The sequence below is a fragment of the Mirounga angustirostris genome, unplaced genomic scaffold, assembly GCF_029215605.1.
Source record: "Mirounga angustirostris isolate CCGP_5_RB_7025 unplaced genomic scaffold, mMirAng1.0.hap1 SCAF_14, whole genome shotgun sequence".
NCBI lineage: Eukaryota > Metazoa > Chordata > Mammalia > Carnivora > Phocidae > Mirounga > Mirounga angustirostris.
In genome coordinates, this window is record NW_026991722.1 from 76,015,106 (window position 1) to 76,037,480 (window position 22,375).

Consider the following 22,375-nt stretch of genomic DNA (forward strand, 5'->3'; position numbering starts at 1 on the left):
CAAGAAAAGTGGTAACATTTCTTTTTTGCCATATCTTTTAAAAGGTATTGGTGTGTTTCTTAAATCTAATGGGATTTTGAGTTTATTCTTTTCATGCAGGACCAGAGCTTCATTCTGTTCATCTGAGGTCCTGCTCAGTCCTCTCCACCCTTCCCCGCAGGCCTCACCAAGCTCTGTTGCTTTTTCATCTTTTTCTCTGTTCTCCTGGCTCTTTTTATTGGATGATTTTTTTGAGAAAGTTACATATCATGTAAACTGAACTATTGGGTTAGCACCTAAGGTGGTCCAGTTTTTTTCTCTGAAAGCTGCTGTTTTACTGTCAAATGCTTTGGCCTGTGCTTAACGTTGGCATCCCCAGGCTACATTTATTTTGTTCAGTACCCTTCATTTTCAGGAAGGGTGGTTTTGGCCCAGAGATCAGCTGTTTGAATAGAAAATAAGGCTGGATGCTTTTTTAGTTTTCTGTTGTGCACATGGGCTTCCATAAACCATTTTTATTTATTTATTTATTGTAGCAGTTTTTGGTGGATGCCTGTGTTGGTAAATAGAAGGGCTAGCAGGCAAATTCCAATGTACAGAGCAGAGGAAGACGATCTGTAGGCACAGTTCTTCACTTTCATCCCATCACATTCTCTTCAATCAAAATCGATCTCACAGAGCTCACTTACTTTGTAACTCTTCCACTTTGCTTAGCATGTCTTCAGGATGACATTTGGTTAGTATGCCCCGTATGTATGTGACTGACTGGAAATGTAGGATAAAAACACAAAGTATTTTGTAAGAATTACCTTATTACATTAGGTAATAGATATTTTTTGAGGTAAGGCTCCCTGATCTTAGGTGATGAATAACTGTTGTAAATGGATACTGTGTAAGGAGAATTCAATACTTTTTTTTTTTTAAGATTTTATTTGAGAGAGAGATGGAGCACGAGCGGGGGGAGGGGCAGAGGGAGAAGCAGGCTTCCCAGGGAGCCTGATGCAAGGCTTGATCCCAGGACCCTGGAATCATGACCTGAGCCGCAGGCAGACGCTTAACCGACTGAGCCACCCAGGGGCCCCGAGAATTTGATACCTTTAAACATGGCAAAATCTATAGGCAGCAGAGGAAAACAAAAGGTTTTCTTATTTACTGACCAGAAGACTTAGCTAAGAGTTGAATTAAGTGTTGAATCAAATTATTGTGTTTTAGTGAAATGCAGGCAGAGGTATTGGCTGGAGAGAGGAAGGCTGTAGTTAGCTTTGTTACTCTTTTTCTTCAGAGGAAACTTCTGGTATGCCCAGTCTACCATTCTCTTCTCAGTTTGTTACTTAGGTATCTTCCAAAGGCTCAGGATGATTTTTTTCCTTTGTGTGTGGTGAATTTTTTTTTTTTTTAAGATTTTATTTATTTATTTGAGAGAGAGAATGAGAGACAGAGAGCACGAGAGGGAAGAGGGTCAGAGGGAGAAGCAGACCCCCCGCTGAGCAGGGAGCCCAACGTGGGACTCGATCCCGGGACTCCAGGATCATGACCTGAGCCGAAGGCAGTCGCTTAACGAACTGAGCCACCCAGGCGCCCAGTGTGTGGTGAATTTTAGGCATGATCTAGAAGGACATCCAAAATAGTGCTTCCTGGGCACCTGGGTGGCTCAGTCGTTAAGTGTCTGCCTTCGGCTCAGGTCATGATACCAGGGTCCTGAGATCAAGCTCCGCATTGGGTTCCCTGCTCAGTGGGAAGCCTGCTTCTCCCTCTCCCACTCCCCCTGCTTGTGTTCCCTCTCTTGCTGTCTCTCTCTCTGTCAGGTAAAATCTTTAAAAACAAAACAAAACAAAACAAAAATAGTGCTTCCTTTAACTCAAAGCAGCAGTTGCCCATGTCTTAGTCTTATCAGGCTGAATTAATCTGGCCCCCAAAATAAATGCTATGTCCAGACATGTCCATACGAGAGTACCATGCTGGAAGTTTGTGAATGCCCTGGAGGATGGTCCAGTTGTTGTTGTAATAGAAAAGTGGGTCCTACTCTGGACTCTTGACAAAAACAGTAGTTCCCAAAGGACTCAGCACTGTTTGGTCTTCCAAGTGGAGTTTTATTTGGAGTTTGTAGGCTAGTAGCAAATTCTGCTTTGACATGCCAGTCAGGTTGACTAATAGGGCAAATTCCGCATGTAACTGGAAGTGAGACAAAATCATCCTCATCTTTTCCAGATTCTAAATGCCTACACCTGCAGGAAGTTCACATTATAAGAACAGTTCTTGCAGGCAGGAAGTTAAGAGTCTCCAGTTTTCCTACATGATTTGCTAACCCTCTGTTTAAAACCATTACTTATCACTCAAATGCCTATCAACTTCACATATAGATCTGCTTGATGTAAAACAATTTGTGTATCTTCATGGTTTTAATATACTGTATGAGCATAGGAGAATACCTGTCAGAAATTTATTGTTTGAAACATAAGAGGATAGCTTTTTAGCTTTTTTTTTTTTAAGATTTTATTTGAGAGAGAAAGAGTGCAAGCAGGGGGAAGAGCAGAGGGAGAGGGACAAGCAGGCTCCATGCTGAGCCCAACACAAGGCTGGATCCCATGACCCTGAGATCATGACCTGAGCAGAAACCAAGAGTCAGATGCTTAACAACTGAGCCACGCAGGCACCCCACTTTTTAGCTCTTCAAAGCTAAAAATAGATATGCTTTTTAGGGGCACCTGGCTGGCTCAGCCGGTGAAGCCTGCAACTCTTGTGTCAGGGTTATGAGTTCAAACCCCATAATAGGCATAGAGCTTACTTAAGAAATGAAAAATAATTAAAAAGATAGGACAGCTTTTTTAAAAAAGAGCTTGTTGTATTCATGGGAGAAAACAAATTGAAGGACTTATTGGTTAAAGAGTTTAAATGATATAAATCAGATTTTACGTGTGAACGCTTATGTGCATGTGTATTTTTTGAAGAAAATGTGTTTCAATTTGAGAACTGGAAAATTGGATATACTTAGTTATATTTTTATTTATTTAAAAAATAGAAGTGTTCTTTCATTATTGATTTATTTTATCCTACAAAATGACTTAACCTGATTTGCCCTGCCTGTTTGTGGTTAAAATAAGGGAAATACCTTAAATCTGTGATAATTTCCAAATTATATAATTTTGAGAGGCTTTCTCCTCTTATATAAAATACAAGAAGAAATCTAGCTAGAAATTACTTTTGCTATAAAATTTTTAATGGATTTGTGATATGACAGTACAAGTTCTATTGCCAGATGCTAATGATAAATTTTAAAATCTGTATTAGGAATTAAATATTATTGAGTTGATCTCTCCTGCTCATAGCTGAGATCTTGTGGTACTGAACCATTCCTTTTTTTTTTTAAATTTATTTGATAGGGCAACTGTGAGTGGGCGGAGGGGCAGAAGCAGAGGAAGAGAGAGAATCTCAAGTGGTCTCCTCACTGAGCACAGAGCCTGACGCAGGGCTTGATCTCACAACCCTGAGATCACGACCTGAGCCAAAACCAGGAGTCAGGACGTTCAACCGACTGAGCCACCCAGGTGCCCCTGTACCATTCCTTTTTGAATTAGATAGGATGTATCCCCATTTTTTAGTGTTACTTAGAGTCATATCCTTTATTTTAAAGGTTTTATATTGTAAATATTTGACTTGATATAAAATTACTTTTATGCAAGATAAAAGATGTACAGTCTTATTTTTTAGTTCATCATAGAATGTACAGGAGAATAACTGTGCAAGGAAAGTGGATAGTGTTTTTTTTCCCCTTTGAAACTACTGCTAAAAACACCAGGAAATTGACACAAAACCAAATCCAAGGACTTATCCAGACATTACAGTTCAATTTTAGTTACAAGAGTGAAGAAATCTTTAAAAAAAATTATACAGTCCATTTTTTTCTTTTTTATAATTTTTTTTTAAGATTTTATTTATTTGACAGAGAGAGACAGCAAGAGAGGGAACACAAACAGGGGGAGTGGGAGAGGGAGAAGCAGGCTTCCCACTGAGCAGGGAGCCCGATGCGGGGCTTGATCCCAGGACCCTGGGATCATGACCTGAGCCGAAGGCAGACACTTAACGACTGAGCCACCCAGGCGCCCCCATTTTTTATTTTCTTGATGAAATGGTAACTAGATACCTAATCAGAGTTTGTTTTTATGTTGGGGCAGTTGGGAGGAATTGAATGTTGATCCTAGTCACTTGTATACTTCCATGGTAAAACTAGGCTTTATTTCATTTATCACTTAATATGTGCATTAGGAAAACTTCATAGTAGGGAAAAGTTGTTTACATACAGATACAAAATGTCTAAACCCATCTCTCATGAACAAAGGCTGACAAAGGAGGGTTGGGCTGAGAAACAGTATCCTGAAAATTATGGAAATGAGAAAAGGAGGTAGTGGGCACAGAGAACGTTTTCCTGCTCAGAGATCCCCAAAGAATCCCCGTCCCCTCCCCCTACCTCCTGCCAGAATGTTGGGTTTCAAAGAATGAGCAGATTAACGGATATCAGGAGTAGTGTGGCCTGGGCTGAGAATAAGGATAATTTAGGCAAATTTTGAGTTATAGTATTGTCTGAATCATTACAGTCTGCCTATGGGGCATATCTGTGAAGGTAGCGGGAACTTAGCCAAGGAACATTAGAGCTTCTGCTGTTGGAAGAAGTCATATGGTAAGGGAACTACCAAAGGCCAAGAGCTAATAGAAATACAGCCCCAAAGTCTGTATTACTCAAGAGCTGCACAGCATCAACCCCTTAGGGAGCCGGCCTAGATCTGGGGCTAATACCTGACTCCCTGAGTCTCACCATGCCAGGGATAGCTGTTGCTGTGGGACAGAGGCCACGCAGCATCAACTGATTCACAACGGCCATGTCAATGGTAGCCTCTTCGAGACACTCTGCCTCTACACTGCCTTTGCTATGGAAAATCCAAGGGGCCTTGAAAGAGGGTAAGATAACGTTTCAGACTTGGGCTTGGCAAAAGAGGGACTTCAGGCTGGGACCAGTGCCAGTATCTTCATGTGTCAGGTTGGGGATTGTGTTGCTGTTGGTGATTTTCCTGCCAAGCTTGTACTGTGACCCTGGATCTGTATATTACTCTTCTTATGAAACAGTCATCCCCAAGGGTCTGACAGTCAAGGGAAGGGAAGACCCAGGGGAAAAGGCATCCTATATGCTATTAATGCAGGGCCAGAAACAGGTGATTCACCTGAAGGCGAAGAGAGACTATTTTGTGAATAACTTCCCAGTCTTCAGCTACCACAATGGGGTCCTGGGGCAAGAAACGCCTTTCATCTCGTATGACTGTCACTATGAAGGCTACATAGAAGGAGTCCCAGGTTCTTTTGTTTCCCTCAACACCTGTTCAGGCCTCAGGGGCATCCTGATTAAGGAGGGGAAACCCTATGGCATCGAGCCCATGGACACTTCAAAACGGTTTGAACATGTGTTGTACACCATGGCACACCAAGCTCGAGTCTCCTGTAGTGTCACCTCCAAAGGCAGCCAAGTGGTGTCCACCAGCCGGCAACAAGGGAGCAGGAAGCCTCGCAGTCTACAGGCACTGTCCTCCTTTTGGTCACACACCAAGTACGTGGAGATGTTTGTCGTGGTCAACAACCAGCGGTTCCAAATGTGGGGCAGTAACGTCAATGAGACAGTCCAGAGAGTAATGGACATCACTGCTCTGGCCAACATCTTCAGTCGGGAAATAAACACCGAGGTGGTGCTGGCTGGAATGGAGATTTGGACCGAGGGGGACCTCATAGAAGTCCCAGCGGACTTGCGAGTTACACTCAGGAATTTCAACAGCTGGAGACAGCAGAAGCTCTTGCATCGTGTGAAGCACGACGTTGCCCACATGATCGTGGGACATCATCCTGAAGAGGATGTGGGACACGCATTTCTCAATGGTGCCTGTTCAAGAGGCTTTGCAGCAGCTGTTGAAGCCTTCCATCATGAAGACGTCCTCCTGTTTGCAGCGCTCATGGTCCATGAGCTTGGGCACAACTTGGGTATTCAGCACGACCACTCGGCCTGCATTTGTAAAGACAAACGCTTTTGCCTCATGCATGAAAATATCACTAAAGAGAGTGGTTTCAGCAACTGCAGCTCTGACCACTTCTCTCAGTTCCTCCGGGAACACAAAGGGGCCTGCCTATTTAACAAGCCTCGGCCCAGAGGTCGCCTGCGTAGGCAAGCCACGTGTGGGAATGGCGTGTTAGACTACAATGAGGAGTGTGACTGTGGACCTGACTGTGGTAACAACCCATGCTGTGACCAAACATGTAGGCTGAAGGAGCATGCACAGTGTAGTGATGGACTATGCTGTTTTAATTGCCAGTTGAGACGTAAGGGCTTCATGTGTCGTTCTGCTTTTGGAGAGTGTGACCTCCCAGAGTATTGTGATGGTACTTCTAGAGAATGCCCCAGAGACCACTATAAGCAAGATGGTACATCGTGTGATATAATTCACTACTGTTTTATGGGCCGGTGTAAGAACCCTGATATTCAGTGCATGGGTATATATGGGTTCCCTGCAAGGTCAGCCCCAGAAGACTGTTATATTTCTATGAACACCAAAGGGAACCGGTTTGGAAACTGTGGCTTTGGGGCCTCACCTAGTTCAAAATATGTTAAGTGTTTTGATGAGAATATATTTTGTGGGAAACTTGTATGTACAAATATTAGACAGATACCAACAATCAAACGCCACCATACATTGATCCAGGTCCCTCATGAAAAAGACTTCTGCTGGAGCATGGATGCCTATAATGATACTGATATCCCTGATGACGGAGATGTGGACACTGGCACCCTTTGTGCCCCACACAAAGTCTGTGTGAATTACTCCTGCATTGATCGTGCTGTGTTCAAGTATGACTGTGAACCAAAAGAAATGTGTAATGGGAGAGGAGTCTGCAACGATTTAAGGCACTGCCATTGTGAGGAGGGCTATGCCCCCCCTGACTGCAAAATTCCAGGAAATGGGGGTAGTGTGGACAGTGGTCCCCCCGGCAAATCACCTAATGAAAATCTAAGTGCAGGAGGAAGTGGCATTACTACTAAACGTAAGAATGAAATGAACATTGTTGGCAAGGTAATTTTCATACTCCCCGCATTTCTTTTACTATTATTGTTGATTTTAATACTTTCCATTAGCCTTAGGGCTGGAATTGAGTCAATAGAGACGCCAGGAGGCTCCTCAGAGGAGACCTCAGAGACCACAGAGACTACTGAGGACACACAGGACTTCGGAAATAAACCCGCGGATATTTCACAGATGGGTCCAGAGGAGGCTCCAAAGGAAGCCCCCCCACCGCAGGAGGCCCCCCCACCGCAGGAGGCGCCCCCACCGCAGGAGGAGCCCCTACCCCAGGAGGCCCCTCAACCACAGGAGGCCCCTCAACAACCGGAAGCTCCACCCCCAGAGGCCGCCCCACCCCCGGAGGCCGCCCCACCCCCGGAGGCCGCCCCACCCCCGGAGGCCGCCCCACCCCCGGAGGCCGCCCCACCCCCGGAGGCCCCACCCGACCCGGAGGCCCCCCCGCCCCCGGAGGCCCCACCGCCGGAAGTCCCAGGAGGGCCTGCACCATAAGAGGTAGCAGGTGAAGGACAGGAATAACCGAAGGCAGAAGAATAGTGGAGGAAGAAGCCAAATATATCAAATACCTCAAGCACTGAGTGGGAATGAGAGGCTCCTAGGGGCAAAGGTGAAGTGAGAAATGATGGCTCCAGTGGCTCTAACTGGACTATGTAGTCTAGAGAAACATAGTAATCTGGGAGGAGGAAACCAGCTTTCAATATCTACTTTAGCAATTTGGTCATACATCGATACATGAAATCATATACAAAATATTCTGTAGTATTGCCTTTTCTCATTTCATGAAAAAATTTTATTTAAGCTTTTCTCATGGATCATTGCATCAATATCCTGTATAACTTGGTTCAATTTCTGAGCTAAAATTATTTTTCAGGGCATACCATCTTCCATCTACATAGTTTCACACAATTGTATTATCTGTATCTATTTTATTACTATCCCGGGGTTATTCACACAAGTCACATCAATGCATTATTTTAGGAACGTTATCTACTGAATACTCTAATTTACCATGACAGTTTCTATTCATGAAATAGAGGTCATTTAAAATAAATAAAGGCAATTTTTTCATGAAACATCACTTCAGACTCGATGCAGCCTAGTAATTGGGGCTTTTATATATTGGGGCTGTCTGGAAGAGGCTGCATCTGATTCAGGGATCCAGTGGAATGGGGCGGGGTGGACAACTGAGGCCAGTGGACACATACACAGTGTTGAATTCATGTTTGAGTTTTGCTTATTCTCTTGGTTTCTTAATTTCTATATTAAAGTTGATATTTTATCTACTGACAACTCATGGGAACCTCTCAAATTACAGGTAACAAAACATAAACTTTGAGGTAACTGATCTATCATGCTTTAAGGAAAGCCTACAGACAGGATATAAATCTATTTATAAATCTGTTGCAACAAAATGATACCAGTACATCAGATCCCCCAACTATTCAGAGTCTCTATTGCAGTATTTACATTTTATGTAACAATGCGCCTAAAAAAAAAAAACTGTTTCTTTTATTCATGATTTTTTCCAAAACAGACACAATCTTTAATCATCTTTATTGTCACGTTAGCTGCTTTTATGACCCATGTCAACGTCTAGTGGTGTTTTACAAAACAACTCAAGCATCAGAGAAAACAGTAGGCTACCTTTCCTAAGCACCGTGAGAGCTCTTTTCTTCTCCTTGGCTGCTAAGAGCATGAGAGCTGTGTAAGCTTGGAGTCTTGTGCTCTCCTAGCCTAACAAATCCAGCCAGAAAGGATTTTCTGAGAGTAAACAAATAACCTTTTTAAAAAGAAGAGAGTCACCTTTCTTCTGGTTGAGGGGCTTTCATCTTCCCTGTCCCTAAATCCCAGGTGTCACTTTCTGGCTGATTGGTCTTAGACATCGACCTTTACTTCCTCAGGCCTAGGTTTCTGCTTCAGTAAGATGGCCACACAAAGGACGCCTCTCACAGAATGGTTGAGAGATTAAGTTAGGTAACGTGTGTGCTGGTATTGAGTGCACTTCTTGGCATACAGCGGGTGCTCAGATCAACACTGAGAAGATCTAAACTCAACTGTGTCGATGGATCTACGATTGTATGAATTATATATTGTTCAGCAATGGTAAGATCTATCGCTACCGAGTCGCAATACTGAACTTCCTTTATACCTATGGCATTCTGACCTATCATACATATGGTCATTTGCAAACACATTCTACTTCCCCTACTAAATTGAAAATCTCTGGATGTGAGGAGGAGTAAGATTTGGTTGATGTGGCAATCACTAACTTGGGCCCAGTTACGGGTAAGACTGGTAAGGACTTTCTTCCTTTCCTTAGAGCCCCTTTCAAGACCATGGTGCCATTAAAGGCAATCCTGCCACTTAGATCCTAAGTCAAGGATTCTAGCTTTCTCTCTCTTCTGACTGTATCCTCAGTCCTTAATGTGCAAATGGCTCAGGACAGGCCGACTTGCACATGTGAAGCATGCTGTCCAACCTTGGTGCTTTTTACAGAAGCCTAATTTGACAGTGAAACTGACACATTCCACCTCTCCTCATTCGTTCGTTCATTCATTCCACCACTTATGTATGAACTGTTGTACTAGTACTAGGGACGTGGCAGAAAATAAGACAAAGTCTATGATCCCATGAAAAGGAAAAAAAAATTACAAACCTGGCACAAACAAAAAGATAACTACATGATGTGCCTGGTTGTAACATGTGTGATGGAACAGAATGAAGCAGTGCAAGGGGAACAAGAGTGAGGTTAGGGTGGAGTGCTATTTGAAGCCAGTGGTCAGAGAAGGGGAAGAGCAAATCAGGGAGAGGGAAGGCTAAGTGGAAGAGTCCGGAGATGGGAGCATGCTTGGCATGTTTGAAGATCAGCAAGGAGGTCACCATTATCTGGACAGAGCGGGCATTGCGGAGTGGTAGCTGAGGGCTGTGGGTGGAGACAGGTCACATGAAGACTTGGTAAGGATTGGTAAGGAATTATGTTTCTTTTTTTTTTTTTTAAGATTTTATTTATTTATTTGAAAGAGCGAGAATGAGAGAGAGAGAGAGAGCACATGAGAGGGGAGAGGGTCAGAGGGAGAAGCAGACTCCCTGCTGAGCAGGGAGCCCGATGTGGGACTCGATCCCAGGACTCCAGGATCATGACCTGAGCCGAAGGCAGTCGCTTAACCAACTGAGCCACCCAGGTGCCTCAGGAATTATGTCTCTAATTCAGTGGAGATGGGAAGTGCAGAAGGGTTTTAGCAAAGGAGTGACCAGAGTTGAGAAGTCCTGAAGGATCACTCCATCTGCCACATGATCCAAGAACAGGCAGGGGTAGGGCGATGGGCCATTGCATAAGCAGAGAATCCTTAGAGACCTTGTGATGTGCCAAGTGGGAGATGTTGGAAGCTTTTAGGAGGGTGGTTGAAGTGGTAGTGGTGAGAAGAGGCTAGACTCTGGGTATATTGTGAGGTAGAGCTCAAAGGATTTGCTGACAGAGCAGATGTAGCATGTAAGAGGAAGGCGGCAAAGGAGGATTCCAGTGGCCCTGCCCTGAGCAACTGCAAGAACAGAGCTGTCATTCACTGAGGTGCACATGAGTGTGGAAAGAGCAGGCGTTGGACGTGTTTAGCTTGAGATGCCTATTAAACCGCCATGTGGGCATGCCAGCTAGGCAGCAAGGTGACTGAGTCTGGAATTCAGAAGAGAAGTCAGCCACAGATGTCTATTTGAGAGTTGCCAGTCTGGAGATGATATCCAAGCCATGGGACCGGCTGCCACTGCCCAGGGAGCAGAGCCAGCAGCTAGAGAAAGGAGCAGATACGAGGACTGGGTGAGGACTTAGCTCCAGGGCGTTCCATGTATAGGTGTTGATAAGATGAGGACTCAGGAAAGAAGTGGGGGAAGGAGTGGCTGGTATGGTAGGGGTACCGCCAAGAGAGGGCATTGTCCTGAAAACAAAGAAAGAAAGCGTTTCTAGAAGAGCCTTACACTACAGAGCCAGTCCATCTGCAAATTCTCTTGGCCCTACCTTAAACATATATCCAGAATGTGACCTCTTCTCACCACCGCCCCCGACCCCCACTCTCCAGCGCACTGCAAACCATCATCAACTCCCTCTTCTCTTCTCCAACCGCAGAAGTCTCTAACTGGTTGGTCTCTCTGCTTCCACTCTGGCTCTCCCAATAGCCTATTTTCCACCCAGTGAGCAGGGTGATTATTTTCAAAGGTAAGTCAGAACATTCCGATCATCTTTTAAGTGTTGCCAGTAGGTCCAAGGTGAGGACCGAGTGTTGATCATTTGATTTGACAACGGAGAGTTATTCACTGGTATCCTGGAGCAGAGCAGTTTGGATGGATGTGTGGGAATGAAAGCTTATTCTACTGGAGTCAAAATGTAAAGGATGAGCCAAACAAACATCTGTGAGGGTGTTCAGTGTCATCGGGATTCAGAGAAATACAGATTATATAGCCACAAAGAGATGTTGCTACACACCCACAAGATTGGCTATACGAAACCGAAAATGCCAAGCGTTGCTGTGGAACAGTAGCAGCTCTCTAAACCGCTTCAGAAACGTAAAGTGGCATGCCACTTTGAAATAACACTTTTAATTTTCTAGTTAAATTTTATTTTCTCAAGTACCCTATAACTTAGCTAGAAATTTCTGCTTATTTGCATCATGTTACTGGACAATAATGGTCATAAGAAGCCCTCTTCATAGTATTCCAAAAGAAAAGAACCCTGTGTTCACAGATAATACAGTGAATGTTGGGACTGATCCACACAGAGAAAGACAAGTGTAGAACAATGTGGCAGGGAATGAACTACGGCGGCACCCAAACAGAGTAAGTGTAAACTTAAATACCACATGGAGCAAAAGAGGCCACACTGCGTTTGTATGGATTCATAGGAAGTTAAGAGGTAAAATGGGAAGCACTCCCAAAATGTTAAAATAAGGTCCTCCAGAAATGCCCTCCTCCATAAAAACAGTTACAACACAGGCAAAAAGAGTCAAGGAGAGTGGTGACAGTGGCACAACATTATGAGAGAAAATATTAGTGGATCATATATCTGATGGGGACTAGTACCCAGAAAAAATTGTTTGTTCAATAAAACTGCCGAATCTTGGTAAGAGCAGCGAGCTACGTGAAGTTTTAATTGCCCTAGTCCCATATCCCTCTCCCTCAGGTCCCCACTAGCCTTGAAAAACCACATCCTAGCAACTAGGGTAGCTGTGAAAACAGGTCGCCTAGCACCTAGTGGAATGGGCAGAACAGTTTACAGCCTCCTCACAAGCACATGGCCATAGAACTGTTACTAATTTTACTCCTGGCAGTCCCCCAGAAAAATCCCCCTTCACAGGGCTTGCCTTGCTATAGAAAACTCTCAGAAGAAAACAGAAGGCAAAAGCTTCACGGCACTGGATTTGGCAAAGATCCCTCTGATGCATGACACCAAAGACACAAGTAACAAAAAAACAGACAAAATGGACTTAACGAAACTTTAAAAATTTTCTGCATCTAAAAACACTCTTGACACAGTAAAAAGGTTACCCACAGAATGGGAGAAAATATTTGCAAATCAAGTGTCTGTCTGATAAGGGATTAATATCCAGAATATACAGAGAACACTGCTACAACTCAACAACAACAACAACAACAAAAGAAACGACCTGATTAAAAAAATGGGTCAAGGACTCGAAGAGACATTTCTGCAAAGAAGATACACAAATGGCCTCTGAGCACATAAAAAGATGCTCAACATCACCCATCACGAGGGAAATGCAAGCCGCAACTACAGTGAGATACCACCTCCCACCCATGAGGATGACTACTGTCAAAAAAACCCCAGAAAATAAGATGTCCTGTGTTGGAGAGGACGTGGAGGAAACTGGGTGCTGCCGGTGGAAATGTAAAACGGTACAGCCTCTGCGGAATACGGTGTCGTGGTTCCTTCAAAAGATCAAAACTAGACTTGCCATATGACCCGGCAATTCCACTTCTGGGTATACGCCCCAAAGAACTGAAGGCAGGGTCTTGAAGAGCTGCTTGCATGTCCACGTTCACAGCAGCACTATTCACAATAGCTAAAACACGGAAGCAACCCAAGTGTCCATCGATGGACGACCAACGGATAAGCCAAATGTGGTACATACTTGCAATGAAACACTACTGACCCTCGGAGAGAAAAGAAATCCTGACACGTGCCACAGCACGGATGAACCTTGAGGACATTACGCCAAGTGAAATAAGCCAGTCCCCCAAAGACAAGCCTTGTATGATTCCACTCACAGGAGGCACCCAGAGTAGTCACAATCCTAGAGACAGAAAGTAGAATGGAGGTTGCCAGGGGCTGGAGGCAAGCAGGCAATGGGGGTTTACAGTTTAATGACTATACAGCTTTAGTTACAAGTTATAAGATGAAAAGGAGTCCTGGAGATCAGAGTGGTGACGGTGGCACAACATTATAAATGTATTTAATGCCACTGAAGTGTGCACTTAAAAATGGTTACGATGGTAAACTTTACGCTACGTGTGTTTCAACTCAATAAAAAAGATTGGAAGGAAAAATGAAATACTTCTCTGCTCTGAGAGAAAACACAGCACTGAGAGAGTGAAAAGACAGCCCAGAGGATGGGCGAAAATATTAGCTGATCAGATATCTGATGGGGACTAGTACCCACTCTTAGAACTCAGCCAGAAAAAGATGTCCCATTTTAAAAGGGCACAGGACGTGAATAGACATTTCTCCAAAGAAGAAATAAAAGATCAATAAGAATATGAAAGGATGTGCAATATCATGAATTATCAGAAAGGTGCACATCAAAACTACAATGAGATACCCTTTTACATCCACTGGGATGGCTAAAATCGAAAAGACAGGCAGTATCGAATGTCAGTGAGGATAGGGAGCAATTGGAACCCTCGTTCACCCCGGCAGGAATGTAAAATTACGTAGCTGCTCTAGAGAACAGTTGGGCAGTTCCTCGAAAGGCTAAACATAGAGTTAACACATGACTAGCAATTCCACTCCCAAGCACCTACCCAAGGGAAATGAAAACGTATGTCCAAGCAAAAACTTGTACTCAAATGTCCACGGCAGTATTATTCACGATAGCCCAAAAGTGGAAACAACCAAAATGGTCATCCACTGATGGGTTAAAAAAATAAAACATGGTATATTCCTTCATTCAAAAAGAATCCATTATTTGGCCCAAAGGAAATGAAGTTCTGACACATGCTACAACATGGCTCATCCTTGGAAACACACGAGGTGAAGTAAGTCACAGAAGACGACAACTTGTAGGAGGCCATTGCTATGAAATACCCGGAACGGACAAAGTCCTAGAGCTAGAAAGTACACTAGTGATGGCCAGGGGCTCCAGGGAGGAAGGGGGGGAGAATGAAGAGGGACTGCTAATGAACAGGAGAGTTTCCTTTAGAGGGTGAGGAAGATGTTCTAAAATCAACTGCGGTGATGCCTGTATAATTTTCTCAACATACTATAAACCACTGAACTCGACTCTATTTTTTTAAAGATCTTATTTATTTATTTGACACAGAGAGAGTACAAGCAGGGGGAACGACAGGGAGAGGGAGAAGCAGGCTCTCCGCTGAGCAGAGAGCCGGCTCGGGGCTCCATCCTAGGACCCTGGGATCATGACCTGAGCCGAAGGCAGATGCTTAACCGACTGAGCCACCCAGGCACCCATGAACTGGACTCTTTAAACAAAGAATATCATGGCCTGTGAGTTGTATCTCAACAAAGGTGTTATTAAAAGACAAGTAAAATAAAATTACACAATTACACCGGGATGCATATTTAGGAAGCAAAACAATTTTTTTAAAAAGTGAGAAAGTAGTTCTCATAGGAGACAGGATCATGACTATCTCTGAAGCAGGAGGATTTGTGATTGGCAATGGCACATGGGTGACTTCTATGGAGCTAAAACGGTTGATTACTTCATTGGGGTTGTACCTACACAGCGGTTTCCATGCCTCAGTAAAATATACATCACATAAAATTAAGCATCTTACCCATTTTTTTAAGTGTACCGTTTAGTGGCATTAAGTACCTTCACACTCTTGTGCTGCCTTCACCACCATCCATTTCCAGAACTCGTCATCATCCCAAACTGAAACTCTGTACCCATTAGACAATAATAACTCCCCGTTACTCTTTTCCCCAGCCCCTGGTCAACTCTATCCTACTTTTTCTCTCTCCATGAACTTGACTTTTGGAGAAACCTCACTTAAATGAAATCACAGAGGAGGAGTTAAGATGGCAGAGGAGTAGGGGACCCTAATTTCATCTGGTCCCTGGAATTCAGCTAGATAATTATCAAATCATTCTGAACACCTGCAAAATCAATCGGACATCTGAGAAAAGAATTGCTGCAATTCTACAAATAGAAAAGTGACCACTTTTTGGAAGGTAGGAGGTGTGGAGACGTGAATCCAGGGCAATATATAGGTAGATAGGGCAGAGGGGAGGGAGCTTGCTAAAGGAGGCTACCTCAAAATATTATAAGCAGGGAGCACACAATCGGAATCTTTAGAGTTCTGCTGCAGTGGGGGACGTCCCTGGCTTAAAGATGCTCAGGTGGCAAAGAAGCGGGGTGCACTCCCACGTCGGATAGCGGATAGAGTGGCCCCAGGATCCCCAGGGTCACAAGAAGAACGGGGGGGGGGGTGTCGGAGTGCGGCACAGTTTCCAGGCATCGGAGCCGGGAAGTGGGCTGAAAACAGCAAGCCTAGGAGCCAGCTTTCTGCTCCGTGTTGCCATAAACTGAATTGCTGCATGCTCGCATGACCGCTGTCTGGGCAGGGGCCAGCAAAAGGCAGAAGCATAGCGAGACCCCCTCTCCCTCCCCCGGAGGGAATGGCATGGCTCTGCACCACAGGAGTCTGTAAAGTTTGGAGACTCAAAACTGGGTGGGGTGCCTGAGATAAAAATGCTCGGTCACAGGCCGTGTGAACAAAGAGGTTGGTCAGAAACCAGGGAGACAGGAGTGATTCACTGCATTTCTGTGAGGGCTCCCTGAAGAGAGGGGGGTGGGGGGCTAGAGATCGGGGCACCGCCATTTCCATACCCCCCACCCCATCGGTGCTGAAAGCCTTCAGAGAACAAAACAGTACGCAACAAAGTGCCATCTGGAGCTGCTTGCACTGAGCCCTGCCCCCTGGTAACAGGAGTGCAATTCCACCAAGCAAGGACACCTGAGAATCACCGCAACAGACCCTTCCCCCAGAAGACCAGCTGGAACAACTCGCTAGCGCCAAGTTTACCAATCATAGGGAACTGCAAAACTTCAGCTTTTGGGAAAAACAGTATATAGCATTCACGGTTTTTTTTTTTTTAAATCATTATTCTTTAGTCTTTCAGTTTTATTTTTTTCAGATATTTTATTTTTTTAATTCTTTTTTTGTTCTTATTAAAAATTTTTTAAAAGATCTTATTTATTTATTTGAGAGAGAGAGAGCACATGAGAGGGGGGAGGGTCAGAGGGAGAAGCAGACTCCCTGCTGATCAGGGAGCCTGATGCGGGACTCCATCCCAGGACTCCAGGATCATGACCTGAGCTGAAGGCAGTTGCTTAACCAACTGAGCCACCCAGGTACCCCTCTTATTAAAATTTTTAATGTATACTTTATTTTTGTTTCCTTCCATTGTATTTTGTTGTATTTTTGTTATTATATATATTACATATATTATTATAGTGTATATTTATATTTGTTATATATACATTTATATATAAATATATATATCTATTATATATATTTATATATAAAAGCTTTTGATTCTTTCCTATTTTGAGATCTATACATACACATTGAGATACACACACACACACACAAAATATATATATATATATATATATATATATATATATATTCACATAAGTTTTTCTTTTTTTTCCTATTTTTGAGATCTAGTTTCTTTTAACAAACAAACCAAAATACACTCAGGATCTAGTTTATTGTTTTGTTCTGTTTTACTTCTTGTTTGACTTCTTATTTTTCTTTGTTTGTGTTTACTTCTGGAGTAAGTCTGTGTTTACTTCTGGTGTTTACTTTGTTTGTATTTTTCTGGTGTTATTTTTGTCTTTTCTCTCTTTCTTCTGTTCTTTTCTGGACATGATGATGAAATGGAGAAACTCACCCCAAAAGAAAGAACAGGAGGAAGTACTACTCACTGGCAGGGATTTAATCAATATGGATATAAGTAAGATGTCACAACTAGAATTCAAAACAATTATAAAAAATATGCTTGAAAAAAAGCTTAGAAGACACTAGAGAATCCATTACTGTAGAAATAAAAGAGCCAAAATCTAATCAAGTGAAAATTAAAAATGCTATTGCTGAGATGCAGTCAAAAATGGAGGCTCTAACAGCTTGGATAAATGAGGCAGAAGAGAGAGTCCGTGACAGGTAAGACAAAACGATGGAAAACAAGGAAGCTGAGAAAGAGAGAGAAAAACAACTACTGGATGATGAAGAGAGACTTTGAAAAATCAGTGATACCATATGGAAAATTAATATTTGAATAATAGGGGTCCCAGAAGATGAAGGGGGGGGGGTGCAGAAGGTTTATCTGAACAAATTATAGCTGAGCACTTCCCTAATCTGGGGAAGGAAAGAGGCATTCAAGCCCAGGAGGCACAGAGAAAAACCCCCTCAAAATCAATAAAAACAGGTCAACATCTCCATATACAATAGTGAAGCTTGCAAATTTCAGAGATAAAGAGAAAATCCTGAAAGCAGCTGGGGACGGGAGGTCTGTAACCTACAAGGGCAGAAACATAAGGCCGGCAGCAGACCTGTCTGCAGAGACCTGGCAGGCCAGAAAGGACTGGCATGATATATTCAATGTGCTAAATGGGAAAAATATGCAGCCAAGAACCCTTTCTCCAGCAAGGCTGTCATTCAGAATAGAAGGCAAGATTAAGAGTTTCCAGGACAAACAAAAACTAAAGGAATTCCTGAACACTAAACCAGCCCTGCAAAGAAATATTAAAGGGGGGCGCCTGGGTGGCTCAGTTGTTAAGCGTCTGCCTTCGGCTCAGGTCATGATCCCGGAGTCCCGGGATCGAGTCCCACATCGGGCTCCGTGCTTGGCGGGAAGCCTGATTCTCCCTCTCCCACTCCCCCTGCTTGTGTTCCTGCTCTCGCTATCTCTCTCTCTGTCAAATAAATAAAATATTAAAAAAAAAAAAAGAAATATTAAAGGGGATCCTCTGAGTGAAGAGAGAGCCCAAAAGTAACAAAGATCAGGAAGGAACAGAGACAATCTACAGAAACAGCGATTTTACAGGTAATACAATGGCACTTAGTATCTTTCAATAATTACTCTGAATGTAAATGGACTGAATGCTCCAACCAACAGACACACGGTATCAGACTGCATAAAAAAAAAAAAACAAGACCCATCGATATGCTGTCTACAAGAGACTCATTTTAGACCCAAAGGTACCTCCAGATTGAAAGTGAGGGGGCGGAGACCCATTTTTCATGCTAATGGACATCGAAAGAAAGCTGCAGTGGCAATCTTTTTATCAGACAAAGTAGATTTTAAACCAAAGGCTGTAATAACAGATGAAGAAGGACACTATATCATAATAAAAGGGTCTATCTAACAAGAGGATCCAAAAATTGTAAATATTTATGCCCCTAACTTGGGAGCAGCCTGCTATATAAACCAATTAATAGGAAAATTAAAGAAACACACATTGATAATAGTACAATAACATAGGGGACTTTAACACCCTACTCACAGCAATGCACAGATATCTAAGCAGATCAACAAAGAAACAAGGGCTTTGAATGACACACTGCACCAGATGGCCTTCACAGACATACTCAGTGCATTTCATCCCAAAGTAACAGAATACACATTCTTCTCAAGTGCACACGGAACATTCTCCAGAATAGATCACACAGTGGGTCACAAATCAGGTCTCAACTGGTACAAAAAGACTGAGATCATACCATGCATGTTTTCAGACCACAATGCTTTAAAACTTGCATTAAGTAATCACAAGAGGAAAGTTGGAAGGAACACAAATACATGGAGGTTAAAGAGCATCCTACTAAAGAATGAATGGGTCAACCAGGAAATTAAAGAACTATTTAAAAAAAAAACAAAAACATGGAAACAAATGAGAACGAAAACACAACCGTTCAGAACCTTGGGGATGCACCAAAGGCAGTCCTAAGAGCGAAGTATATACCAATACAAGCCTTTCTCAAGAAACAAGAAAAGTCTCAAATACACAACCTCACCTTACTCCTAAAGGAGCTGGGAAAAGAACAGCAAATAAAGCCTAAATCCAGCAGGAGAAGAGCAATAATAAGGATTAGAGCAGAAATCAATGATACCGAAATTAAAAAAACCCAAAAAAACAAAAACAGTAGAACAGATGACAAGGAAAGTAGGAGCTGGTTCTCTGAAAGAATTAATAAGATCAATAAACCCGGGGTGCCTGGGTGGCTCAGTTGGTTAAGCAACTGCCTTCAGCTCAGGTCATGATCCTGGAGTCCCGGGATCGAGTCCCACATCGGGCTCCCTGCTCGGCGGGGAGTCTGCTTCTCCCTCTGACCCTCCCCCCTCTCTTGTATCTCTCTCATTCTCGCTCCCTCAAATAAATAAATAAAATCTTTAAAAAAAAAAAAAAAAAGATCAATAAACCCCCAGCCAAATTTATCAAAAAGAAAAGAGAAAGGACCCAAATAAACAAAATCATGAATGAAAGAGGAGAAATCACAACCAACACTGAAGAAATACAAACAACTGCAAGAGAATATTATGAGCAATTGTATGACAACAAATTAGGCAATCTGGAAGAAATGGATGCATTCCTAGAAACTTACCAACTACCAAAACAGAAACAAAAATAAATAGAAAACCTGAACAGAGGGGCGCCTGGGTGGCTCAGTCGTTAAGCGTCTGTCTGCCTTCAGCTCAGGTCATGATCCCAGGGTCCTGGGATCGAGCCCCACATCGGGCTCCCTGCTCAGCGGGAAGCCTGCTTCTCCTTCTCCCACTCCCCCTGCTTGTGTTCCCTCTCTCGCTGTCTCTCTCTGTCAAATAAATAAAATCTTTAAAAAAAAAAAAAGAAAACCTGAACAGACCCATAACCAGCAAATAAACTGAAGCAGTAATCAAAAACCTCCCAACACACAAGAGCCAGGGCCAGATGGCCTCCCAGCGGAATTCTACCAAACATTTAAAGAAGAATTAATTCCTGTTCTTCTGAAGCTGTTTCAAAAAATTGAAATGGAAGGAAAACTTCCAAACTCATTCTATGAGGCCAGCATTACTTCGATCCCAAAGCCAGACAAAGACCCCACCAAAAAGGAGAATTACAGAGCAATATCCCTGACAAACAGGCATGCAACAATTGTCTCCAAGATCCTAGCTAATAGGATCTAAGAGTACATTAAGAGGATTATTCACCATGACCAAGTGGCATTTACTCCTGGGCTGCAAGGGTGGTTCAACATTTACTGACTTTCAACAATAGCTTTATTGATATAGAACTCACACTGGACAGCCACATTGCAGAAGAATGAAATCAGGCCTCTTTCTTAAACCATACACAAAAATAAACTCAAAATGGATGAAAGACCTAAATGTGAGACAGGAATCCATCAAAATCCTAGAGGAGAACACAGGCAGCAACCTCTCTGACCTCGGCTGCAGCAACTTCTTGCTCGACAGGCCTTCAAAGGCAAAGGAAACAAAAGCCAAAATGAACTACCGGGACTTCATCAAGATAAAAAGTTTTGCACAGCAAAGGAAATGGTCGTCAAAAGTAAAAGGCAACCTACAGAATGGGAGAAGATATTTACAAATGACATATCAGATAAAGGGCTAGTATCCAAAATCTATAAAGAACCTCTCAAACACCCAAAAGACAAAAAATCTAGTCAAGAAATGGGCAGAAGACATGAATAGATATTTCTCCAAAGAAGACATACAAATGGCTAACAGATATGTGAAAAAATGGCTCAACATCACTCAGCATCAGGGAAATACAAATCAAAACCACAATGAGATACCACCTCACACCAGTCAGAATGGCTAAAATTAACAACTCAGGAACAACAGATGTTGGCGAGGATGCGGAGAAAGGGGAACCCTCTAACACTGTTGGTGGGAATGCAAACTGGTGCAGGCACTCTGGAGAACAGTATGGAGGGTCCTCAAAAAGTTAAACATAGAGCTACCCTATGACCCAGCAATTGCACTACTAGGTATTTATCCAAAGGATACAAACGTAGTGATCTCAAGGGGCACATGCACGCCAATGTTTATAGCACCGATGTCCACAATAACCAAAATATGGAAAGAGCCCAGATGTCTATCAACAGATGAATGGATAAAGAAGATGTGATATACAGATAGATAGATAGATATCCACATATCTATCTATATATATATATACAATGGAATATTACTCAGCCATCCGAAAGAATGAAATCCTGCCATTTGCAATGACTTGGATAGAACTAGAGGGTATTATGCTAAGTGAAAGGAGACAAAGAAAGACAAATATCGTATGATTTCACTCATATGTGGAATCGAAGAAACAAAACAGGTAAACACAGGGGAAGGGAAGGAAAAATAAAATAAGATGGAAACAGAGAGGGAGACAAACCATAAGAGACTTAACCATAGGAATCAAACTGGCAGTTGCTGGAGCGGAGGTAGGTGGGGGGATGGGGTAACTGGGTGATGGCCACTAAGGAAGCTGCTTGATGGGATGAGCACTGGGTGTTATATGAAACTGATGAATCCCTAAATTCTACCTCTGAAACTAATAACACACCATATGTTAAACTGCATGTAAATAAAAAATTTTAAAAATAAATGAAATCAAAACATTTGTCCTTTTGTGCCTGGCTCAGCTTCTCTCTTTTTAATAATTCAGTGTAAAATAAATTTCTGTTTTATGCATGTAATGTGTTTGTGCTGTGATTCAAAGTTAAACATTTCAGAAAAGAAAAAAGTAGTGATGCAAACTGGAACAAGAATGTTCATACACTCTTTCAAAGGGTTTCATTATGAAACAGAGAAGAGAAACTGGATGCAACTGGAGAGTGATACGGGCTGAGAAGAACGGTTTCATAAAGGTGAGATATTACAGCATATAATGAGACTGGATCTAATGGACAAACAGATGTTTAAGATGGAAAAGGGAGAAGGGACAACTGGAAAAGCAAACAAAGTCCACGAGAAATTGAAAGGGAAGGAGACTCCACATACAAGCAGAGGGACTGGCCTTAGATCAGAGCAGGGACAACTT

General features: G+C 42.9%; 1 protein-coding gene across 1 annotated transcript; it reads left to right on the forward strand.

Moving 5' to 3' along the window:
* Window positions 1–3,897: 3,897 nt before the first annotated feature.
* On the forward strand, window positions 3,898–8,262 carry LOC135362563 (disintegrin and metalloproteinase domain-containing protein 1a-like). Its single transcript, XM_064578387.1, has one exon. It carries the CDS (start codon window positions 4,854–4,856, stop codon window positions 7,578–7,580), a length of 2,727 nt encoding a protein of 908 aa, XP_064434457.1. The 5' UTR covers window positions 3,898–4,853; the 3' UTR covers window positions 7,581–8,262.
* The last annotated feature ends 14,113 nt before the right edge of the window (window positions 8,263–22,375 follow it).

Bases quoted from the DNA above. Each gene is read 5' to 3' on its own strand.
- LOC135362563 (XM_064578387.1), top strand. From the start codon at position 4,854: ATGTCAATGGTAGCCTCTTCGAGACACTCTGCCTCTACACTGCCTTTG.